General features: G+C 38.0%; 4 protein-coding genes across 6 annotated transcripts; 2 read left to right on the forward strand and 2 right to left on the reverse strand.

Moving 5' to 3' along the window:
* The first annotated feature begins 1,175 nt into the window (after window positions 1–1,175).
* LOC131795078 (uncharacterized) lies at window positions 1,176–7,619 on the forward strand. Of its 3 annotated transcripts, none has more exons than XM_059112643.2 (6): window positions 1,176–1,300; window positions 3,227–3,343; window positions 3,691–3,959; window positions 4,417–4,528; window positions 5,178–5,428; window positions 6,034–7,619. In XM_059112643.2, the coding sequence occupies exons 2-6, from the start codon at window positions 3,262–3,264 to the stop codon at window positions 6,403–6,405; spliced, it is 1,086 nt and encodes a 361-aa protein (XP_058968626.2). In that variant the 5' UTR covers window positions 1,176–1,300; window positions 3,227–3,261; the 3' UTR covers window positions 6,406–7,619. The 3 variants fall into 3 exon arrangements, with proteins under 3 accessions (XP_058968626.2, XP_066017768.1, XP_066017769.1); XM_066161671.1 differs by having other exon boundaries at window positions 1,191–1,296; XM_066161672.1 differs by lacking the exon at window positions 1,176–1,300 and adding an exon at window positions 2,677–2,718.
* A 389-nt stretch (window positions 7,620–8,008) lies between these two features.
* On the forward strand, window positions 8,009–9,711 carry LOC131795110 (caveolin-1-like). Its single transcript, XM_059112681.2, has 2 exons — window positions 8,009–8,245; window positions 9,000–9,711. The coding sequence occupies exons 1-2, from the start codon at window positions 8,081–8,083 to the stop codon at window positions 9,357–9,359; spliced, it is 525 nt and encodes a 174-aa protein (XP_058968664.2). The 5' UTR covers window positions 8,009–8,080; the 3' UTR covers window positions 9,360–9,711.
* Window positions 9,712–12,607: 2,896 nt separating this feature from the next.
* LOC131795109 (melatonin receptor type 1B-B-like) lies at window positions 12,608–13,543 on the reverse strand. The gene has a single exon (XM_066161261.1). The coding sequence runs from the start codon at window positions 13,541–13,543 to the stop codon at window positions 12,608–12,610; it is 936 nt and encodes a 311-aa protein (XP_066017358.1).
* A 5,543-nt stretch (window positions 13,544–19,086) lies between these two features.
* Window positions 19,087–20,441, reverse strand: LOC131795108 (melatonin receptor type 1B-B-like). Its single transcript, XM_059112680.2, has one exon. The coding sequence runs from the start codon at window positions 20,439–20,441 to the stop codon at window positions 19,506–19,508; it is 936 nt and encodes a 311-aa protein (XP_058968663.2). The 3' UTR covers window positions 19,087–19,505.
* Window positions 20,442–22,161: the final 1,720 nt, after the last annotated feature.

The raw sequence follows: 22,161 nt of genomic DNA on the forward strand, positions 1-22,161 counted from the left end.
AAGTTAACACTCACTTTGATAATTCAGCTTGACTGATATTGTAAGATGGCAAGACGTCAAGTGAAACATGTATCTTGTTCCCTTAGACATGAGAGTATCCTTAAACTTCGCCCATATTTGCGAGGTACTCTTTAAAGGTAAATTTTAAGCTTTTTTCAATGTGTGGAATTATTGTGAAAAATGAAAATTAAGATTTGGATTAACGTTTGTATAATATATCAAGGAATTCAGGTAGCACCTTCTAATATTAATTTTCAATCTGTTTGCAACTTTTTTGGCATTTAAATGGGCAACTTTCCCGCATTTTATGCGCACAATCGGGATAAGTCTAATCGTACCTCTAGATAGCCTCATCAAAGACCAATTTCAATCAATAATAATGATACTGACAATAGTAGTGATGATAATAATCATGATAAGATACTAATAATAAGATTTCAAGAGGATACCTCCATCACTCTAAGTGGTTCTGAGGGGGGTCCTCTGAAGAAAACGTACGCTTCAAAATGTGGAACAGACACGAGCCGAGTACAGAGTGCATCTATGGTAGGTGTGTCACCCAGTGTAATATGATTTCAATCTGTTTCACGTAATTAACTAATCCCACAGAGTAACGCTAGATTCTGCGCATTTTGTCAATATATGAATATGTTGGTCTGCGAAATGTTCAGAGAGTGAGGCATGTAGCATAACATTTATCCTCTACATCAATTTAAGCATGTTTAGAAATGGCTTCTCCACGTTGGTTGGGCTCGTAATGTCAGCCAAACTTTTGGTGATCCCACGTTTAGGATGCATTAATTTGCGAAATACTTTCATTATGAAGTGGTGCGTGTTTATTTTGCATATGTTCGATTTTAGCTCAAAGTCAACCTTACAGGCTAGATCCCTTATCATACAGTGTATTTAACGTTAAAAATAATCAGCTTTTGCATTTACAGACAACAGTTCAGTCTGGGATGTTAACGCTCTATAACACTTCATGGAGTCTTCAGATGAAAAATGTCGGTTGCAATTAGATCCAAAAATCATTTTAATTTAAGTTACGTCAAGGAGACGCACGTAATATTTGCTTTCCATATCGAACTGACTTGTATCACCTGCTACCCAGGTCTCGTACTGATTGCTTTTCTAATATTCGTCTCAAATTTATGTCAATAGTGAAAGAGTATTTAATTTCCATTGCGAGTGTTTCGAACAGCCTGATCGTCAACCATCAAATCATCTTTCCTTTGAATGATCATAGGAATCGTATGGTTTTTAACAAGAATGCCATGCAAATGATGCTGGAAGATAGTACGTGAGTTGATATAATTTTGATCTCTTTTATGTCTTAGTATGAATGGTTTTATTGTCATGAAAAACAACAAAAGTAAAGTATTTTCGTCCGTGCCACGATGGAGTCACTTCTGAAGTCGATCGCGAAGCTCCGATTAATTACGTTGTGCCAATTATCTAAAAGAAATGAGGTCGATTGGCAACAATTTTAAATCCATGCTTTAGGAGAACACAGTTTATCAGGCGAACTCGATCATAGCCAGACGAAGAGAAAAGTATCGCAGTTGATCAGGAATTTGCAATTCACATCAGGAAAACTAAATGTTACACACACGATTACCAACTTCATTGCATCAATGGCAAACCAAGTCTTTATGGGTGTTTAAAGGTTATGAAGTTTTTGAGAGATTTAATAAAACAAGTAAAAACGGTTCGCTATCTAAACTCTTATTTCATACTTAATTCATGTAATATTAGCATGATAAATGTTTAATTTGGCATTGTTTATATTATGCTGTCGTTAGAAGAATTGCTTTAGGATGAATTGTATATATTTTTGTGGAAAGTTCGAAGCTACATTAAATTTATCACCTCCCTCTTTGTCGTGGTGATTTTGGCCTCCAACAGGCTAACGGTATTTCACTGGCCTCCTACAGGCTAACGGTGTTTCACTGGTCTATTACAGGCTAACGGTGTTTCACTGGCCTCTTACAGGCTAACGGTGTTTCACAGGCCTCTTACAGGACATCTAGACATCTCATGAAACAATTCAAAAAATCTTCCAAAGTGAAGCAAGAGAGGTTGTACTACTGTGACTTTATGTCAGGGAAAAAGCGCTAGGGGTGATTTCGGTCGATGAAATTTTTAACACATCAACACCTCCTGGCAAGTAATTCAAAGCAATAATTTCGATCAAAATTGAAGTGCCGCTTTCTTGAAAAGCTATTCTTCATTATAATACCGTACAGCCTTTAAACCTCTCCTCTTCCACCGCTCGATTTTAGAATCTGACAAAAGGTTTTCTAAACTTTAGTTACAAGAAAATACATTTTAGATCGGCAACATTTCTCGGCAATTTCTCAAATTATCATTAGCATGTTAACTCAAATGAAACCTGTCTTTTTGAAAATAGTGGTACTTGCATAATGACATAAACCTATGGAAACCGCTCTATCGAATTGTTCCACCATTGTAAGAAACGTTGAAATGCAAAAATTAATTGTGAAAATAAAAGATCGTTGGGATCGTTTCTGAAAAATGAATAAAGGAAACATTTTCCTCTATTGAAAAACTTACAGGAAAGGTGACGTTAGTAATGCTAACTGCACACACTTTGCAATTTGTGTGTAATGTAATCATTGTTTGTAATACTCTTGTTTGAATAATAAGCTTTGCAGTGTGAGCAAAGAATCAAAGTCAATGAAAAGCAAAGCTAGGAAGGTAATGAACGCAATGTGGAGAAGCTCTGGTTGAGCAGTATCGCTGCATTTTGATCGTAATGTATTTTTTGTTTTCATTTTACGTAATATAAACATCTAACTTTCAAAAGCAAATGAGACAAACTTTGTTGGAATTGTTCGTAAAACATGAGAGTATTTCATGTAGTTCCTACATAATTTATCATCGGAAACATTATTGATGAATAATTTAGGTTTGCTGTAAAACTCGTATTGTCCCTATACATCCATTATTCTTCCTTCTAAGTTTGTTTTTGACAAAGTTCTGACTAAATGAGTTCAATCAATTAGTTTATGAAAATTTTCCATCCTCAAAGCAAGGCCCCGAAATTAACCAGCCTAGGAACTTCACCGTGTTATGACATCCGCGTTGAATTAATAGCTAATGCCACATCTAAGTGGTACGGGTGGCGATATTGCCTTGTTTCCCAACTGACCGCTAATGAAATGACTTGGGAAAGTTTGCAATTGTTTACGTCTTAACCGTGCAGGTGAATGATGTGCTGAAGTTAAGCCACAAGACAAGATGGAGTACAAGCTCCGACATCATCGAAGCTATCTTTTAATGGCGATTATCTTTATTTGCTTTGGATCGGCCTTAACTCGAGGTATGTTGTTGCGCTTCTTTGAAAATGTGTATTACCTATAATTTCTTTGACAAATTGTCAGGTCTTCGATTTTTTGCCGAACTATCACACGTGCCTAGTAAAATACATTAGATCTAGCCTAATCTAAGTGTTTGTTCTCGACCTTGTTCAAAAAGTTTCTTATTCCAGGTTTAATATGTCGATGACAAGTAGTTATCCGAATTCAGCAATGATTTACGAAACAAGAAGCTTATGTTAGATGTTTAAATATTGACTGCCTGACTGGTTGATTGACTGATTGGCTGACCCATTCATTGATTGACTTGAAAAACGAATCCTGCTTAATTAACTCAAATTTTATTTCCCAGGCACAAGGCGAAAGTCTACTGCTAAGGTTATGGACTTCAAGGCTAAGCAGTTTTCCTATTTGAACATCACAGTAATCACGTCCGTGTTTGTCCCTGATGGCATCGACTGTGGGTTTGCTTGTTTAACATCGACTTCATGTTTTTCTTATAACCTGGCTGCATTTCCTGATGTTAATGGGAAACTGTTATGTGAACTGCTTTCATCTGACAAGTATAACAACACGGATAAATTCATTGCAAGTCCGATTTTTCACCACTTCAGCATTTGGGTTAGTATAAATCGGATGCCTTTTTGACGTAAAGCTGTATTTAACTAGTCTTCATAGGTGTTAGTGAATTAGCTTGGAAAAATTTTATCAGTTTTCTCCTTTTTAATAATTATCATATGGGAATATGCTTTCTAGGAACTTATTTTTCTGTATCCTTATTATTTTACACTATCCTAACGAGTACTGTGCTTATCATACCAATTACGTACGCGTTGTCTTATTCCCAGACCTTCCACGGAAGGTTCTGGGTACACAATTAACGAACGTGTTATCAGAAGTCGAGCTCCCACAATTCCGTGCGAATGGAGAGCCTTATCCATGCGCAAGGGCTTAAAGGGTGGGGAAGGAGAGGGTGCTCTGCAAAAGAGGTTGCAACATGCATGCAGTAGAGTGGAATTACTTCAAATTTAGGTGAGATAAAGATATAATTTTGAAATGATTTTTCTCAACTCGACAGAGTCCTTGCTTCCGCAATCCTTGTAAAAACAATGCTACGTGTGTAGCCAATTACGTAGATGATGATTACCAGTGCGTATGCTCACCAGGTTATATGGGAGAACACTGCGAAGGTATCCTGAAGTTGGTGTACTAATACGATTTTTGTTTTCTGAGTGCAGAATTAGAGAAGAAATAAAGAAGGCCCAAAACGGTTTAACTTAATCTCGCCCCTAGATCCTACCGTGTAACTGAAATGTTACAACCGCTTGGCCGTGGAAGGTCTGGGTTCGAGACTAGGTTTAACTCGTCGATAGGGCAACCGAAATTGCGTGTTTAAGATCATTCCTTTGAAATTGAACCTGCAGTAATATTTCTGTTTAACTTGACCTGTGCTATTGGTTGTTTATCTTATAAGAACATAACTTTTGAAATAAAAAGCAAAAGGGGGTGTCCCTGTACTCGTCCAGCTGTACCAAATAGAAAGCCACTGATATAATTCCAATAACATCATGACAATTATGCTCGCAAGTAATTGCTGAATTTGCATTTCCAAGAATTATTCTTACACCGAGAATTGGTTTGTATTTATTTTACGGAAAGAAAGTCATTGCTCAAAAAAATAAAAATTGATATGTCATCATGCTTGTTTGCGAGAAAATGACGATTTACTCTGGTGAGCTCCGGCTGTTTAAAATTATGCACGGTAAAGATGTACAATGCAATACTACGCCTTTTGGGAACTCATTTTTTAGTTGTGTTATTTTCTTCTTGGATAATCAGGTTTTGGAAAGGACTGCAAGGAAATCAAAAGACAAGATGAATCTGCGGTAGATGGTATGTACCTGCTAGACCCGGATGGAGGAAGCAATTCCAATGCATTCCAAGCGTACTGTGACATGACGTCCTACGATGGAGGATGGACCATGTGTTACACTACCGATGAATACGTCAAACTTAAGACTCAAGTCACCTACAACACGCAGTTTCCTTATGGAAGTGACGGTTATAGGACAGACTGTAATAACATCCCCGTAAGTTGATTGCCAGCTGATTATGGCTTTGAGGAGCCAGCTTTTATTTCCAGATTTTTGAGCGTCAGTTAAAACCTAGCATGGAGTCAACCTATTACAGACTACAATAGCTACGGCTTGCGTTTTCTTTTTACGAACTTTATGGAGAAGCTTTATTCGCACCCTTTGAAGGTTCCCTCAGCCTGATCGTTTGAATCTACGGTGAAGATTTTGCTCATCATCTTAGAAATAACTCAAAGGTCAATGTGTTGAATATAGAGCAGTAGTCCCTCAAGGCTCTGTAATATTCACATGACCCTTCCCCCTCCCCCCCTCGTTGGCAATTAATTGACAGGCAATTTCCTATAGTCCCCCTTTATACTCTACTGGCGACGACTGATCAATTGCCAATGGTTTCGATTTCGAATCGCTTTGTTGTTGTTTTTATTTTTTTGGCACCATCAATCTTCTCTATAAGGGTCTAAACTAAATATCATCTTAGTAAACCACAACGAATGGAGATAGTCAGGAGGAAAGGACATAGCAGAAATTACTAGAAAAGACTACTGATTCAAGAAACTGTCCCTTTGCACCATTAAAATGGACATTTCATTCCTCTTTTTTAGTTCACGGAAGTACTATTCGTTGATCATCAAACTGGTAACAAAGCGTACTTCAAACGACAAACCAAACAACCAATAATGGCGGCCAATATCTTCGGGAATGCTGCTGCGACGGGCCTCTGGGACGGAGTGGGCACTAACACAAATTTTAACTACCAGCTGCTGGTCTGTGATCATTCGTTCTACAGCGGCTTTTTCGTTTCCGGTCTCACAGGAAATTGTTACAAGCAGTGCTACTCTTGGTGTGGAGATACCTCCTCGCCTTACTTCCGCACTGCGTCTACAAGTTCGTCCTACAATGGAGTGGCCTTTAACACAAATGGTCATACCCCTAATCGAGTGAGCAACAGACTCATTAGTGTCGGTTTGCGCTGAATGAAGGTCTGACCTTGACACACCCTTTTGGAAGTTTTCATTTCTCAGGAAGTAAAACGGTGAAAGCCAAGGGACTGGTCATTTATTTATCACTAGGGGAGAAGGAGAGAGAGAAATGGGGAGGGGGGGGGGAAAGGTCTAAGGTTTTTGGTTTTGTAACGATACAAACTGACCAGATCCTCCCATAAGGCTCTCTAATGCTCTTATGCCCCACCGCCCCAGTGAATAATCTCTTGTCCCCACCTCCCCCTATTAGCAGTTAGTTGGCAGTCAATTTTACATAGCTCCCCTTTTATACTTTGTTTGCAACGACTGATTCCTATTTATAATCTCTTACCCTCCCCTCTATTGGTACTTAATTGGTGGACAATTTTCTTCTGTCCCCATTTTATATTTTACTGGTAACGACTGATTCTCCCTCTGAAAAAAAGTTACCCCACTATAATTTTATGATTACAGTATTGATAACGATGATGACTAAGATAATGAGGAAAACCTTTAAGACTTCATCATACACGAATTAAAGCACTGCCTAGTGCCGTTAGTCTCCTTTGCAGTTTTTCTTTGGGATGTTACGCAAAAATCGGCAGCGAATGAGATCATTGTAGTCATGGATATGGAGCTAACTGCAAAAAAAAAAAAATGCCTCAGAATCTATGTAGTAATAATATGATAATAAACGATAGGCTTAACTGTGCAAGTATTTTGATTGGTTTCTACTAATGAGCTTCTAGAGCTCGAGGACATACGTCACCATTGACAAAATTTGGCTTCATCTCAGATAAAACAATTAAAATCCTTGTTGCTGGGTTTGTCTATGTTTGTAATCACCCCGACATTGTTGCCGAAACTTCAACTCCGAATTCTTCAATTGACTGGGATATCCTCCATGTAAAGAACTTCCAGGAACATCGTCTTCGGCTAAGAACGAAGGACCGTATACAAACACGCTTTCAAAAGACATCCTTCAGCTCGCTACCTTTGGCCCAAGATGCCTCGCTTTTGTGTTCTCAACCCAGCTCACCTCAGACGGCCGCCATTTTGGAATTAGGAGTATACAGAGAGGTCAAGATGTGGTTAGAACATCAGTGACACATGCCTCGTATGCCTCTATTTTGTTCTTACCGCATTTTGACGTCATGTATTCTCTCCTAGAACAGACGCACGGCAACAGGGAATCTTTTCGTTTATCATTTTTTTCCAATAGCATCAACGACAACATATTATTTATCGGATAAACAACTACTTTAATCAGCGTCTAGCGGTAATTTGAAAATAAAGTTATGTAAGTAAATGAATTGTCATTAGCTCCAGGCCGATATATTTGAGATGAATTACCAAGTGTGAGAATCAAATGACAACTCAGGTGAGTTTGAAACAATGAGAAAAGTCTAGAAAAGGATGATTATGATAGCCGCATCATTTCGGTAGTCATGAGATTGAAAGTCCATAATAGGAATGCGTGACACAAGCTGACGTGACGACGGAACACCCCATAACATGGGATGCAGGGTAAACAAACATGACACCTTTCATCGAAGCATTTTGGAGATCAAATGTCCTTTGGTGTTTACAAAGTTCATTTATACAGTGAGCTGAAGAAAGCACGCGTACACCAGACGCTTACTCTTTATTCCAAGCACAACTGAAGCATTTTTTTTTTCATCACACGGACATGTCGACGTCAGAGCAAAATCTTTCCGACGAATTCGAAGGGGAACTGCCGGCGGAGGAGAAGCCTCGTCTTACCTTCACACAAGATGTTCCACCGGCCATTCATTACGGGCATAAACTGGATATGACAGATAGGGATCCCGTCAAAATGAACGACCACGTAAAGGTACAGAAATAAACACAAAGGAAATGTTTTTCAAGTAATTTACTCTATTTGCATCAATGACCTCGATAAACAAAAATGTTAGGCGATCCTTTATTTCATACGAGTGTTTTTAGGAGAGGGGTGTTGGCACTGTCCATTCGGTGTCACTTTTGAGCGGAAATTTTTCAATATAGCGAGCAAAAATTTCGGGAATCCATGTTCAATTTCTTTTAGTAACACCGTTGTAGCAAAGAATATTGTCATGAGTGCATACGCGTTGACATTCTTAAATTCTCTGGTTTAAAGATCAAAGAGTTCTTTAATTTGAACTTAAATTGGGTCATGGCTGAAGGAATACTGATTAGCTTGTGTATTGATTACAGGGGTTGACATTTGATCCAGCTTTGTGGAAAGTCTTTTGATAAGCCCTCTCACCGCTGAAAAGGGTATTTTTGTGACTCGCGTGGCGTGACACCCATTCTTAGAACAATAGAAAGAGTCTTTATCTGTAACCTGAAATGCAACTGAAATTAAACGTATTTTTCAAAGATTAAACGCATAGATTTTGAAAGCGCAGTACTAAACGAAATGGGAATGAGTATTTCGTTGTAAATGATCGATTTTTATATGATTATCTCAAGCGTAATTTTCTACCAGAAACAAGCAATGAAATAAACTTCTGAAAAGCTAAAACCATTGACGACTTGGAAAAAAAAGTGACTCGGAAAGAAAGATTTCTTGCTCACGAAAAGATTGATTTTTCATTTACGGACAGGTTTTCTTTCAAGACGTATTTGCTGAGCCGGATGGTTCCCACAGCATTGATGGGGTCTGGCGGACGAGCTTCAATACGTTCGTGGCCACCAAGTACTGGTGTTACAGGATAATTACAGCTATCTGTGGAGTACCTACTGCCATCTTTTGCGGAATCTACTTTGCTTGTCTAAGTTTTGATTACATCTGGTGCATCATGCCCTGTTTGCGCGCTTACGTCATTGAGCTGCAGTGCCTTGGGAAGCTGTTTAGCCTGTGTGTGCGCACATTCTTCGACCCGTTTTTTGAGTCTGTGGGAAGAATTTTTGGTGGAATGAGGATTTCTCATGCAAGAGAAGACAACAAACCCTTTTCGGCATGATAACATTTGTCTTGTCACGCAAATGTTTCTGATTGAGTTGTCTCGATTTTCTTAAAGTGCAGAGAAAAGAACTTAAAACATAACGCTAAACCTAGGAATTCCGTACTCATGTTTTACTAAAGTTCGTCAGTATTATACCATTAATATATATCAACCAACCTAGAATATAATCTTATATACCGCATTTACAATTATTAAGGCTCAATTCAACTATTCGCCTAGGAATTTGCAAAGTTTGTTCGCTCACCTTGCAGAACTGAACGTTGCAAGACGAACTTTATGATTAGCCTAGTTTATAGATTGCAAATATTCATGGCTTTTTAATTCCGGTTGTGTTCTAGCATGTCTCTAATTGAACATACGTCTTCAATACATACTTTTATACCCTTTTTTACTTATACTTTTATATCTACTTTTATGTACTTAATTTACCAAAGTATTAAAATTCTTCTTTCAAACTGAAACGAGCGCATTCGATTCCCCACATAATCACTTACATCAGTTTCTTTGATATGTCTGATTCACAAAACAGCCATTGCTCCCTGTTTTTTTGAGTATCGCACATCCTCTAGAGTGTTAGTCAATCGTAGGTTATCCCCCTTCCCACTTGCATTTAGTTAACCAAGACAGTCTTTTAAGAACTTACAAAAATTCCGCTTTGGTATCACAAACCCTAATCTTTCGTGCGCCATGAATTTTCTTCTTTTCTGTCTTTTTTGACCGATTTCTGGTATGTTTCGCCTTGTTTACTTGATTTCAGTGAAAAGGTCCTTATTTGCTCATCAAACCATGTTGGAAATTATGGAATATCGAAAGCCTATGCAACACGAATTAAAGAATAAAAAAATGTCTGCTAAAGGAAAACGTTAAGCATTTTTCAATCATCTTCACCCTTTAACTCCCAGGTTAAATTAAGACACAACAACTTCAGCTCGATTTACTTTGTGTCGTTCACAAATGGGTGTTACCGCTGGATTTTATGCATAGAAGGCTCGATTTATTCCTTTGGGTATTCCCTTCGGGGGCCGCGTAGAACCACTGAAAGCGTAATGAATAAGTTCGGATTCATTCACTCTGAAAAAGGTGAGATCGTTTGAAGGAAGACTCAAAGGAATGAGACGATGGCGCAATTTAGCGACCACGAGCGGCTACGTCTGTAAGTGAATCCCTCCTGTTTTGACGTGTCAATTCGATGTCAATGAACTCCAAAGAATGATTGAAAATATGTTATGCCTTCACGTTTTTTTGCTCAATGTTCTCAAGTTTGATTTGTATTTATTGAAACAAAGCATATTCAGAGCTTTAAAAAGAGATCTTGAACGAGCATATTTGATGATTGTAGGCCAAAGTTCGTATTTTACTTGTTGTTGTTAGCGTTTTAATTTATGCACAGCCATCTTTTACCGGTGTCACAGTGGATTTGAACCCCCCGCGGATTTGGACCCCCGGTCCAAATTCGTTAGCGGATATGGACCCCCCTTCGCAGATTTGGACCCCCTACCAAACTTTCCTTTTAAGCACCGTTTGTATCATATTTGGTAACTAATTCTAATTGCAAGCTTTTTGTCAATGTTCTTTTCAATCACGACACAACGTTCCTCAATTAAGGTAAAGAAAAACAGCCATTTCGTTCCAATCCTACCGTATTTATTATAGCGAGTCGTACAGTATAAGCAAGAATAAAATGCGAGCAAACAACTGCATTCGAACTATCGAAACTCTAACAATAAGTCTTTGCTTCTCCTGATGTAAATCAACATTGATACGAAACATCATAACTATAGTGGAGACTATTGCGTCCAGTCACAAAAATAATTCAGTCTGATTTTCTAATTAAATGACATTAAACAGTTTCTGAACAAGAACGAAGTAACCATTCCTACTACAAGTCGTTCGTAAAGCCTATGATAAGAAGACATGTTTCTACTCTGAATTATTGGAACTCTCAGCTTATTTTCAGATGCAAATCAACATTAATGTCTACGTCTTAACAAAAGTGGAGACTATAACATCGAACACAATCTTATTTTCTAATTTTAACGATTATTAACTGTAAAGGGATCTGAAATAACAAGCTCGCACGGTACCATGTCGTCCCAACACTTGGGAATTGAACAATAGCAAAATAAATTAGTGTCACAAGTTTGTCTCTTACTAAATCTAGCAGTGTTCGACTATCGCGGAAAAGGTTCAAAACGACCTCTCTCCGAACATTGAGCTCAATGCTTGCGCATTTTCCCTTGGTCAAAAGAAACATCCGACGGGTCATTTCCAGCTGCCTGTTCGTATGCATTGGCGATACGCATGCATATTTTAAATTAAAAACATACTTTAGTACGCACTGAAACGTAACGTATTATCTATTTCTACGATAACGTTATAAGGATGATGTTTTCACTCAGTTCTGTAGGGGGGCCAAATCCGCGGAGGGGGGTCCATATCCGCTAGCGGATTTGGACCGGGGGATCCATATCTGCTAACGAATTTGGACCGGGGGGTCCATATCTACTGGCGAATTTGGACCGAGGGTCCAAATCCGCTAGGACACCGGCAAACTATACAATTTTTGCTCGACCACAAAGAAATTAAGCTTTGAAATTTGAAATTAGCTTTTCCTCTACTCTCCGGCTCAAGCCGAAAATAACTGAAAAAGTTTATAACTGAAAGATAAGAATGATTCAGCTTACAAAACATTCAATATCTTTCAATCTTCAATTCTTTATAGGACCTTCCCTGGAATTCGAAACATTTATTTTAACAATCAGCCAATGTTTACTGAAAAAAATTCAGAGGGGAGTGCAAAAATTGGACGAAGCTGATACGATCCAGCAAAATGAAAATTCAGACAGAAACGTAGTTCGCACACAACTTCTCTTCACATGTTGATATTGGGCAATATTGAAAAATAATTACCTCCAAATGAACCTATTCTGCGTTTCCACGTAGCTTGAAAACTTGAGAATCAGTTGAACTTAATTAGATTTCGTGCAGCACCAGATTCCAAACACCCTTTGTACAGCTGATTGAATTCAGAGGCACGCGTACAATTGTTATGTGTCCAGTCATCAAACTCCTGTAAATTTGGACACGTTCATTTTCACCCTTGTTCTTCCTCGCTACGAAGATTTTATTTTTCTCGTTTGGTGATGAATTAAAAACGCATTCGCTTTATCAGATAAGGGGATTATTGACAGAGATAAGTATATAGCAAACAGATTGCAACTCCGAACAAAATTTGACTTATATGTTTATTCCTGTGGTTCGACCCTTCTTGTTATTCGACATATGGAGTTGAATTCTTCCCTAAAATCCTTGTTTAAAATACCGTAAATAACTGGGTTTAAACAACTTCCCAGTCCTACCGTAACTGAGCCGAAAAAGTAGACTTGCCGAGGAATAGGAAAATGTTCGTGAAAACTTTCGATCAAAATAATCACTAGAAATGGAGTGTAACATATTGTGAAGCTGACAACAATGCACGACAACAAACGATTGAGATGAACATCTTCGGCATTTACGTTAGAAGAGCTCATATGAGAAGTATGCCTTTTAACAAAACGCCACACCTTAAAATAACAGATAAAGATCACTTGGTAAGGTATAAAGGCCTCGAAAACTCCAATTAGAGCGATAAGAGTGTAGCTCGCGCTGCTGAAGTCAAACAAGCAAACAATATGGCCGGGATGAAACACATTATGAACATTCGTGATGTAAAATGATACCGGAATGGCACCCGTGAAACACCAAGCAAATGCTATGGAAATCAAAATTGTTTTAACCGACACCAGCTTGCGATGCATGTTTGGATAGACAACTTTTAAAAACCTGTTGGCTGCAATAAGAGCCATGTTCATCAGAGATGTTGTCCCGAGCATGGTAGCCAAAGACGCTTGGAACCAACACAGCGTTGCTCCAAACATCCAATTTCCAACCATCGCCGAGACGCAAGTAAACGGCATTGCAACAGCAGATAATATTAAATCCGAAACAGCTAGTGAAATTATGTACAAGTTGAAAGGTTTTCGTAGTCGCGGATTTCTATATACAGCAACAAAAACTAGACCATTTCCCAGAACTGATACTCCCGTAATAACAAGACAAATTAGTGTCTCGATCACAACGAGGAAAGTTCGTCGTGTTTGAAGCTCTGAAGAAAGCTTCTCTTCATATTCGTGTCGGGTCATTTCAAGTCTACCGCAATCCACTGAACTTGTCGTTGACACTCAATACTTTTGGTGCAATCTCCCGTATTTAACTTGGTAATACGTCAAGACATAACTCGCACTATTCAAAATTATCACACATCTATAGCTATCCGTGATTGGTCAAAAACTGTTTAGACGACAAATCATTTGTCTTTATTGACAAACCACCGTTAGTTTTTATCCGAATCGTCTGAGAGAATATCAGTTCGATACAGATGATAACAGGAAATAAATTGAAATCGCCTTTTATCTTTTTTCGATTCTACTTTTCTCTTTCTAATTTCTATTAGCAGGTGATAAAGTGTGGTCTTTGATGACAGGTGAGCTCCTTTACGGGGGGCGTACTTTAACAGAAAGTCAATTTATTTATCCCAGTAGCATCCACTTTTAATTACGTTTAGCGAAATTGAAAAAAAAAAAAAAAAAAAGACGACATTGTCGGCGCCTTCTGGGTTAAGGCATCCCTGTTTGGATTTAACTTATCATAGGCTTTCCTTTCGGATAAATCGAAGTACTGAACATAAATCATTTTTTTTCTTCTATGTTACAGTCGTAGCCGATTAAAAGTGATTATCTTAACTATCTTAAAGGATTGTGTATGTTTTTTCAATCAATGGATGTGGGTATAAGCGAAACATTTTTCTATCAAAACATAGGGTCGTCAATCAGTCAAAAGGTAGATCTATTAGAGGTCAGTAAAAAGAAATAATATTGCCTACGGGTATCAGATGATGCGCGATTGTTAATATCCCCGTGTGACGTCAGTTTATAACTTGGTCTGCGAAAGAAGTAAGAAAGTCAATATATTTAAACAAAGAGTTGCGGGGGAATTTACTTATAATTAAAAAGTCTTCCTCACCCGAAGCCAGTTTTAATCATAAATTAAGAATCATGACAACAAATTCTGCGGAGTGAGTCGAAAGGTCTTAAGCGGTTAATGTCTGGAGTCATCCGTCAGATCGTCAACTAATTTCTAGCCACCTTCAATTACCACTTACTGTCTCACAGTCGCGTCGATTTCCTGTATCTTATATAGAATTTATAATCTTTCGAGCGCAGCCGCAGGTTATTTGCTTCCCGTGAACCGGCCTTCACTTGTTTCATTAGTTATGATATCATATCAGCCATGCAACGAGCAAAAACCTGCCATGTTAGCAGTTTGGGCAATATGAAATTTGACCGACAGTGAGCCGTCCGCGATATAAAGGAAAAAATAACTGAATGCTTTCATTGAACGAACTAAACCATCGTTCACTCAAGATGTTCTACCAGCGATTCATTACGGGCATCAACGGGATAAGACAGAAAGGGATCCCGTCAAAATGAACGACCACGTCAAGGTACAGAAAGAAACGCAAAGGGGAATATTTTTCAAGCAATTTACTCTATTTGCCTCAAAGACCTTGATAAACAAAAATTTTAAGCGATCCTCTATTTCATACGAGTGTTTTAGGAGAGGGGTGTTGGCACTGTCCATTTGGTGTCACTTTTGAGCGGAAAAATTTCAGTACTAACGGGCTAAAAGTCCATGTTCGATTTCTTTTCTTAACACCGTTGTGGCTAAGAATTTTGTCATGAGTGCATACCCGTGGATGTTCTTAAATTCTCTGGTTAAAAGATCAAATAGTTCTTTAACTTGAACTTAAATTGGGTCATGGCTGAAGGAATGCTGATCAGCTTGTATACTGATTACAGGGGTTTAAACTTGATCCACCCTCTCACCGCTATAAAGAGCGATTCTTTTGACCCGTGTGGCGTGACACTCATTTGTGGAACAATTGAAAGACTCCTTATCTGTAACCTGAAATGCAACTGAAATGAAACGTATTTTTCAGTGATTAAATGCATAGATTTCGAAAGCGCAGTACTTTTACGAAATGGGAGTGAGTATCCTGTTGTAAATGAGCGAGTTTTTATATGACTATTTTAAGTTTAATTTCCCACCAGAAACAAGCAATGAAATAAATTTCTGAAAAACCAAAACCAGTAACGACTTGCAATGAAAAGTGACTCAGACTTTTTTCGCTCTCTCCTAACAAGTTTTCTTTCAAGACTTATTTGCTGAGCTGGATGGATCCCACAGCATTGATAGGGTCTGGCGGGCGAGCTTTAATACGTTCGTGGCCACCAAATACTGGTGTTACAGGATAATTACAGCTATCTGTGGAGTACCTACTGCCATCTTGTGCGGAATCTACTTTGCTTGTCTAAGTTTTGATTACATCTAGTGCATCATTCCCTGTTTGCGCGCTTACGTCATTGAGCTGCAGTGCCTTGGAAAGCTGTTTAGCCTGTGTGTGCGCACATTCTTCGACCCGTTTTTTGAGTCTGCGGGAAGAATTTTTGGTGGAATGAGGATTTCTCATGCAAGAGAAGACAACAAACCCTTTTCGGCATGGTAACATTTGTCTTGACACGCAAATGTTACTTACTGAGTTGTCTTGATATTCTAAAAGTGCAGAGAAAAGAACTTAAAACACGAAACTAAACTTAGGAACTCTGTATTCATTTTTACACGGTGCTAGACGATGTTATAGTTTGTCAGCATTATACAATTAAAATATATCAACTAACCTAATATGTATTCTTATATATATACCGCATTTACAATGATTAAGGCTCAATTCGACTATTCGCTTGGGAATTTGCAAAGTTTTTTCGTTTACATTGCAGAACCGAATGTTGCAAGAAGAACTTTATCATAAGTCTAGTTTAAAGATTGCAAATATTCCTGGCTTTTCAATTCCGGTTATATTCTAGCATGTCTCAAATTGAACATACGTCTTTTATACATACTTTTATGTACTTTTTTAATTATATTTTTATATTTACTTTTATGTACTCAATTTGCCACAGTATAAAAATTCTTCTTTCAAATTAAAACGAATGCATTCGATTATTCCCCACATAATCACCCTCATTGGTTTCTTTAAGATGTCTAATTTACAAAACAGCTGTCGCTCCTCGTGATTTGATATGCAGTAAGCGACTTGGAGTATCGCACATCCTGCTGGTTAGAGTGTTAGTCAATCGTAGGTTAGCCCCCCCCCCCTCCTTCCCTCTCCTCCCCCATCTGCATTTGGTTAGCCAAGACAGTCTTTGAACGACTTATCAAAAATTCCGCTTTGGTGTCACAAACCCTAATCCTTCATGCGTTACGAATTTTCGTCTTTAAATAATGACCGATTTCTGGCAGGTTTCGCCTTGTTTACTTGATTTCAGTGAAAAGGTCTCTCATTCGCTCATCAGACCATAATATAAATTATGGAATATCGAAGGCTATACAACACGAATTTAAAGAAAAAAAGTGTATTCTGCAATTCTCTTATTACGTACTGTTGACATAAGCCTAACCCAAATTTTCACCAAGACCGTATGTCCTTAGTCTCTCATTGGTTTCTGTCCTCGTCAGTCCGTGTCTCTCCCGTTGTCGTTGATGTTGTTATAGATGTCGCTGCCAGTGTTGCTTTTCGTTATGCTGCTGTCGTTTCTGTTTTTACTTTTGATCATGCTGTTTAATTGCCTTCAGTGTTACCTCTGCATGCTTTGAATCTCTTCGACCGTTCTCGTTCTCCTTGTTGTGGTCGTTGCTGTTGATGTTTTTGTTGATCTTCCTGGTGTTGCTGTTGCTCTTGTTGTTGTTGTCGTTTTTTCTAATGTTGTTGAGTCGTTGACTCTGAGGTTTTTATGCAGAGTGCACCTGCTGGGAACATTCCAACAGTTTCCTCAGTCCTTTACGTATATCTTTGTTTGGCCCAAAGTTCAATAGAGGATTGAAAACTGCATTCAGATGCAGAAAAAAATTGAAGAAAGGCTAAAACGGTTGCGCGGTCCAAAATCCATGCATGTACTAAGACACAGGACAAAGTGTGGCTGGGAGAAAGATAACAATACCAAGAGACATGAATATGAAAGTGATCTTCGCAGTAATGAACACTACTTAAGCTGTTGTGAAAATAAGGCATGAAAAAAAATTCAGGCCTGCGCGAAATTTTAACCCATGAACTGTGCGACACTGGTGCAGTGCGGTGTAGAGAAACTACAATAGATGAATAAATTGCAGAAATTGAAAAATATAATCTTCATGGATTTAGCAAGGGAACATCTCAGTATTAAAAAAAAATCTGAATCAATGATTGCCTAACGACTACTGATTTGCATAGATAAATGAACGTTCAATCGTTTGTCCCAAGATGAAAGAGTCAGGCTAATCAGGCTAAGATCGCGACGTTTCGACTGCTAGTCTTCGTCAGACAACGAGGTCGAAAGCCTAAAATGTTTATAGCCTTCTGTTGTGTGTACAAAATGCACATAGACAACGAGACAACCCAGCTTTTGCTGGGTTGTCTCGCTGATTATGAACATGCAGCATCAATTAAAAAATTTATCAGAGAAATCGTTTAACCCTTGGACTCCCAGATCAAATTTGTGATTCTCCTTACTGTCAACCATACAATTCTTATAATGTTAGTTCAGAGAATTTAGTAGTGAATCAACTAATTGTCCCCAAATTGATATTTTTCTTTATTCTCATCACTTATCTGGTTGATATTGTATTGATATTGTAAGGAGAAATTCTGTCTTGGTCACTGATGGGAGTTAAAGGGTTAAGCACAGGTAAAAGACCTCGTTCTATTCCAGCTCAGTGGTTCGGGTGAACTGATTCTGTTGACGAAAAGACGATCTGATTAAAGTCGAAGATCCTCTTAGGTAAATTAGTGTAGGTAATCACAAGATTTCAATTGCAACTTGGAATAAATAATCACTACGTTCCTCATGAAGGGTCGGTATTGAAATTCATTTGTCAAGGAATATATGATTAAAGTACTAATAAGAATGATCATAATAATAACAATAATAAAGAGTAATGACAATAACAATTATAATAGTAATAATATCAATAATGATTATTGTATTGATAATAATTACAATAATACAGTCGATCCTGTATTAAGCAGCACCGTATTAAACGGTCTCCACTATTAAGCAGTCGTGGTCATTAATTACTGAGTCCAAACATTGTTTCCCGCTTGTATTGGACGGTCACTTAGAGCGGAACCACTCAAATAAAACTAAGGATAATCTCTGAAGCAAAATTTTATCCATGTTTTTCTCCTCTCAATTTAAATAGTATTTTTGAGCGACTCTTTGTATATCAGGAGGTCAGTTATAGGATGAAATGGCCCTCTAAGTTCGTATTTTCATAGCATCACTATTCTGTGGAACCTTTATTAAGCGGTCATTTCGCCATTCCCCGCAATGTACAAGTTCGGATGCACTGCGTTGTCCACTTAGTACTGGCCATAGTTCATTTCAAAACTTTTTGCTGATGTCGATCTCAAATATTAAGTGCTCACTCAGGCGAAAATGAAACAGCAAAAGCTCTCTACATTCACGGAAAATCATACTTTATTTGCGAATATCAAACATGTCATAGTACATGTCATAATACTGCAGTAGGCTGGTCAGTATATTTACCTTGCAGATACGACTTTAGATTTGCATTTGCATAGTCTGTTGATGGCATTATACTAAAAAAGTGACGACAAGCTGACATTTATTCTCAGAATCAAGTCAAAGTAAGTTGAAACTCTCAAGTCTCAGTGTAAGAGCCAGATAACTATTAAGCTTCAGACAGTATCGACACTTGTGAAACAGTTGAACTTGATTAGATTTCGTGCAGCATTCGATTCCAAACACCCTTTGTACAGCTTACTGAATTCAGTGGCACAAGTACAGTTGTTATGTGTCCAGTCATCAAACTCCCATAAATTTGGACACGTTCATTTTCACTCTTGTTCTTCCTTTCCACGAAGATTTTATTATTCTCATTTGGTGATGAATTAAAAATGCATTCGCTTTATCAGATAAGGGGATTATTGACAGAGATAAAGTATATAGCAAACTGATTGCAACTCCGAACAAAATTTGGCTCATATGTTTATTCCTGTGGTTCAACCCTTCTTCGTATTCGACATATGGAGTTGAATTCTTGCCTAAAATCCTTGTTCAAAATACCGTAAATAACTGGGTTTACACAGCTTCCCAGTCCTACCATAACTGTGCCGAAGAAGTAGACTTGCCGAGGAATAGAAAAATGTTCGTGAAAACTTTCGATCAAAATAATCACTAGAAATGGAGTGTAACATATTGTGAAGCTGACAACAATGCACGACAACAAACGATTGAGATGAACATCTTCGGCATTTACGTTAGAAGAGCTCATATGAGAAGTATGCCTTTTAACAAAACGCCACACCTTAAAATAACAGATAAAGATCACTTGGTAAGGTATAAAGGCCTCGAAAACTCCAATTAGAGCGATAAGAGTGTAACTTGCGCTGCTGAAGTCAAACAAACAAACAATATGGCCGGGATGAAACACATTATGAACATTCGTGATGTAAAATGATACCGGAATGGCACCCGTGAAACACCAAGCAAATGCTATGGAAATCAAAATTGTTTTAACCGACACCAGCTTGCGATGCATGTTTGGATAGACAACTTTTAAAAACCTGTTGGCTGCAATAAGAGCCATGTTCATCAGAGATGTTGTCCCGAGCATGGTAGCCAAAGACGCTTGGAACCAACACAGTGCTGCTCCAAACATCCAATTTCCAACCATTGCCGAGACGCAGGTAAACGGCATTGCAACAGCAGATAATACTAAATCCGAAACAGCCAGTGAAATTATGTACAAGTTAGAGGGTTTTCGTAGTCGCGGATTTCTATATACAGCAACAAAAACTAGACCATTTCCCAGTATTGATACTCCCGTAATAACAAGACAAATTAGTGTCTCGATCACAACGAGGAAAGTTTGTCGTGTTTGAAACTCTGAAGAAAGCTTCTCTTCATATTCGTGTCGGGTCATTTCAAATCTATTGCAATCTATTGAACTTGTCGTTGACATTTGTTACTTTTGGCACAATCTCCCCTATTTAACTTGGTAATGCGCTAAGACATAACTCGCACAATTCAAAATTATCACACATCTATAGCTATCCGTTATCGGTCAAAAACTGTTTGGACGATAAATCATTTGTCTTAATGGACAAACCAGCATTAATTTTTATCCAAATCGGCTGAGAGAATCTCAATTCGATACAGGCAGAAACAGGAAATGGATCGAAATCGCCTTTTTTTTTTCGATTTTACTTCACTATTTTTAATTTCTATTGGCAGGTGATTAAGTGTGGTCTTTGATGACAGGTGAGCTCATTCACTGGGGGAGCGTACATTGACATAAAGTCAATATTCAGTCGATTTGTTTATCCAAGTAGCATCCACTTTTAATTACGTTTAGCGAAATTGAGAAAAAAAAGGCGACATGGTCGGCGCCTTCTGCATTAAGGCATCCCTGTTTGGATTTCACTTATCATAAGCTTTCCTTTGGTTAAGTCGAAGTACTGAACATGAATAATTTTTTCTTCTATTTTACAGTCGTAGCCGATTAAAAGTGATTATCTCACAAACCACTTAACCGTCTTAAAGGACTGTGAATGTTTTTCAATCAATGGATGTGGATGTAAACGACACATTTTTCCATCAAAACATAACGTCATTCAGTAGTCAAAAGATAGAACTACAAGAAGTCAGTTTGAAAAGAAATAATATTGCCTACGGGTATTAAATAATAAGCGATTGTTGATATCCCCGCGTGGCGTCAGGTTATAACTTGGTCTGTGAAAGAAGTAAGAAGTCCATTATCTTTAAAGAAAAGAGTTGCTGGGGAATTTACGGATAATTAAAGTCTTCCTCCGGAGCCAATTTTAATTATAAAAATTAAGAATTCTGACAACAACTCATTCTGCGGAGTGAAAAGTTCTGGAGCGGTTACTCTTTAGAATTATCCGTCAGATGGGCGACTGTTTTAATCGTCAAGCTGATCTCTAGTCACCTTCAATGACCACCTACTGTTGTCTCACAGTTGCGTCGATTTCCCGTAACTTATTAAGAATTTATCATTTTTAGAGCACAGCCGCAGATTAACTGTTTCCCGTGAACCGGCCTTCATTTGTTTCATCAGATATAAATCACAAATTCACAAATCCTTAAACAACGAGATTTTAAAAGTAAGTCATGCAACGAGAAAAAAACCTGCCATGTTAGCAGTTTGGGCAATATGAAAATTTAACCGAATCTGAGCCGTCCGCGACATAAAGAAAAAAACTGAATGCTTACATTGAAAGAACTTAATCTTGTAGTCATTTGTTTGAGGTTCATAACAGCTATCGACAAAGAAATCTGCTAGATAAAATGTGTAACTGGCCGTAACTATTACGCTCCGTTAGCCATGACCAATTCTATTTTACACTATTGATATAATGGTTCGTCGAATAGGCGCCTAATTAAAATTGCGGCTAAAAGCGGGGGTGATATCAATTAAAAGAAGGCGCTTAATCGAAGAGGGGCACTTAACAAGTTTTGCCTTCAACGAACAAACTTTATTTTGACTAAATCTTAAAAGAAGGAAAAAAAAACTAACACACTAACCACGTAGAGTCAATATGGAGAAAGAAAAGTAACTGGAAGTGAAAAACTTTTTGTTTGTACTTATTCAATTGTAGTTCAAGCTTTAAAGGTTGTAAATA

Source organism: Pocillopora verrucosa, chromosome 14 (genome assembly GCF_036669915.1).
Source record: "Pocillopora verrucosa isolate sample1 chromosome 14, ASM3666991v2, whole genome shotgun sequence".
Taxonomy (NCBI): Eukaryota; Metazoa; Cnidaria; class Anthozoa; order Scleractinia; family Pocilloporidae; genus Pocillopora; species Pocillopora verrucosa.

Bases quoted from the DNA above. Each gene is read 5' to 3' on its own strand.
- LOC131795078 (XM_059112643.2), top strand. From the start codon at position 3,262: ATGGAGTACAAGCTCCGACATCATCGAAGCTATCTTTTAATGGCGATT. The intron at 4,529-5,177 runs GTATCCTGAAGT...TTGGATAATCAG, and splicing joins TATGGGAGAACACTGCGAAG to GTTTTGGAAAGGACTGCAAG. The intron at 5,429-6,033 runs GTAAGTTGATTG...CCTCTTTTTTAG, and splicing joins CAGACTGTAATAACATCCCC to TTCACGGAAGTACTATTCGT.
- LOC131795110 (XM_059112681.2), top strand. From the start codon at position 8,081: ATGTCGACGTCAGAGCAAAATCTTTCCGACGAATTCGAAGGGGAACTG. The intron at 8,246-8,999 runs GTACAGAAATAA...ATTTACGGACAG, and splicing joins AAATGAACGACCACGTAAAG to GTTTTCTTTCAAGACGTATT.
- LOC131795109 (XM_066161261.1), bottom strand. From the start codon at position 13,543: ATGACCCGACACGAATATGAAGAGAAGCTTTCTTCAGAGCTTCAAACA.
- LOC131795108 (XM_059112680.2), bottom strand. From the start codon at position 20,441: ATGACCCGACACGAATATGAAGAGAAGCTTTCTTCAGAGTTTCAAACA.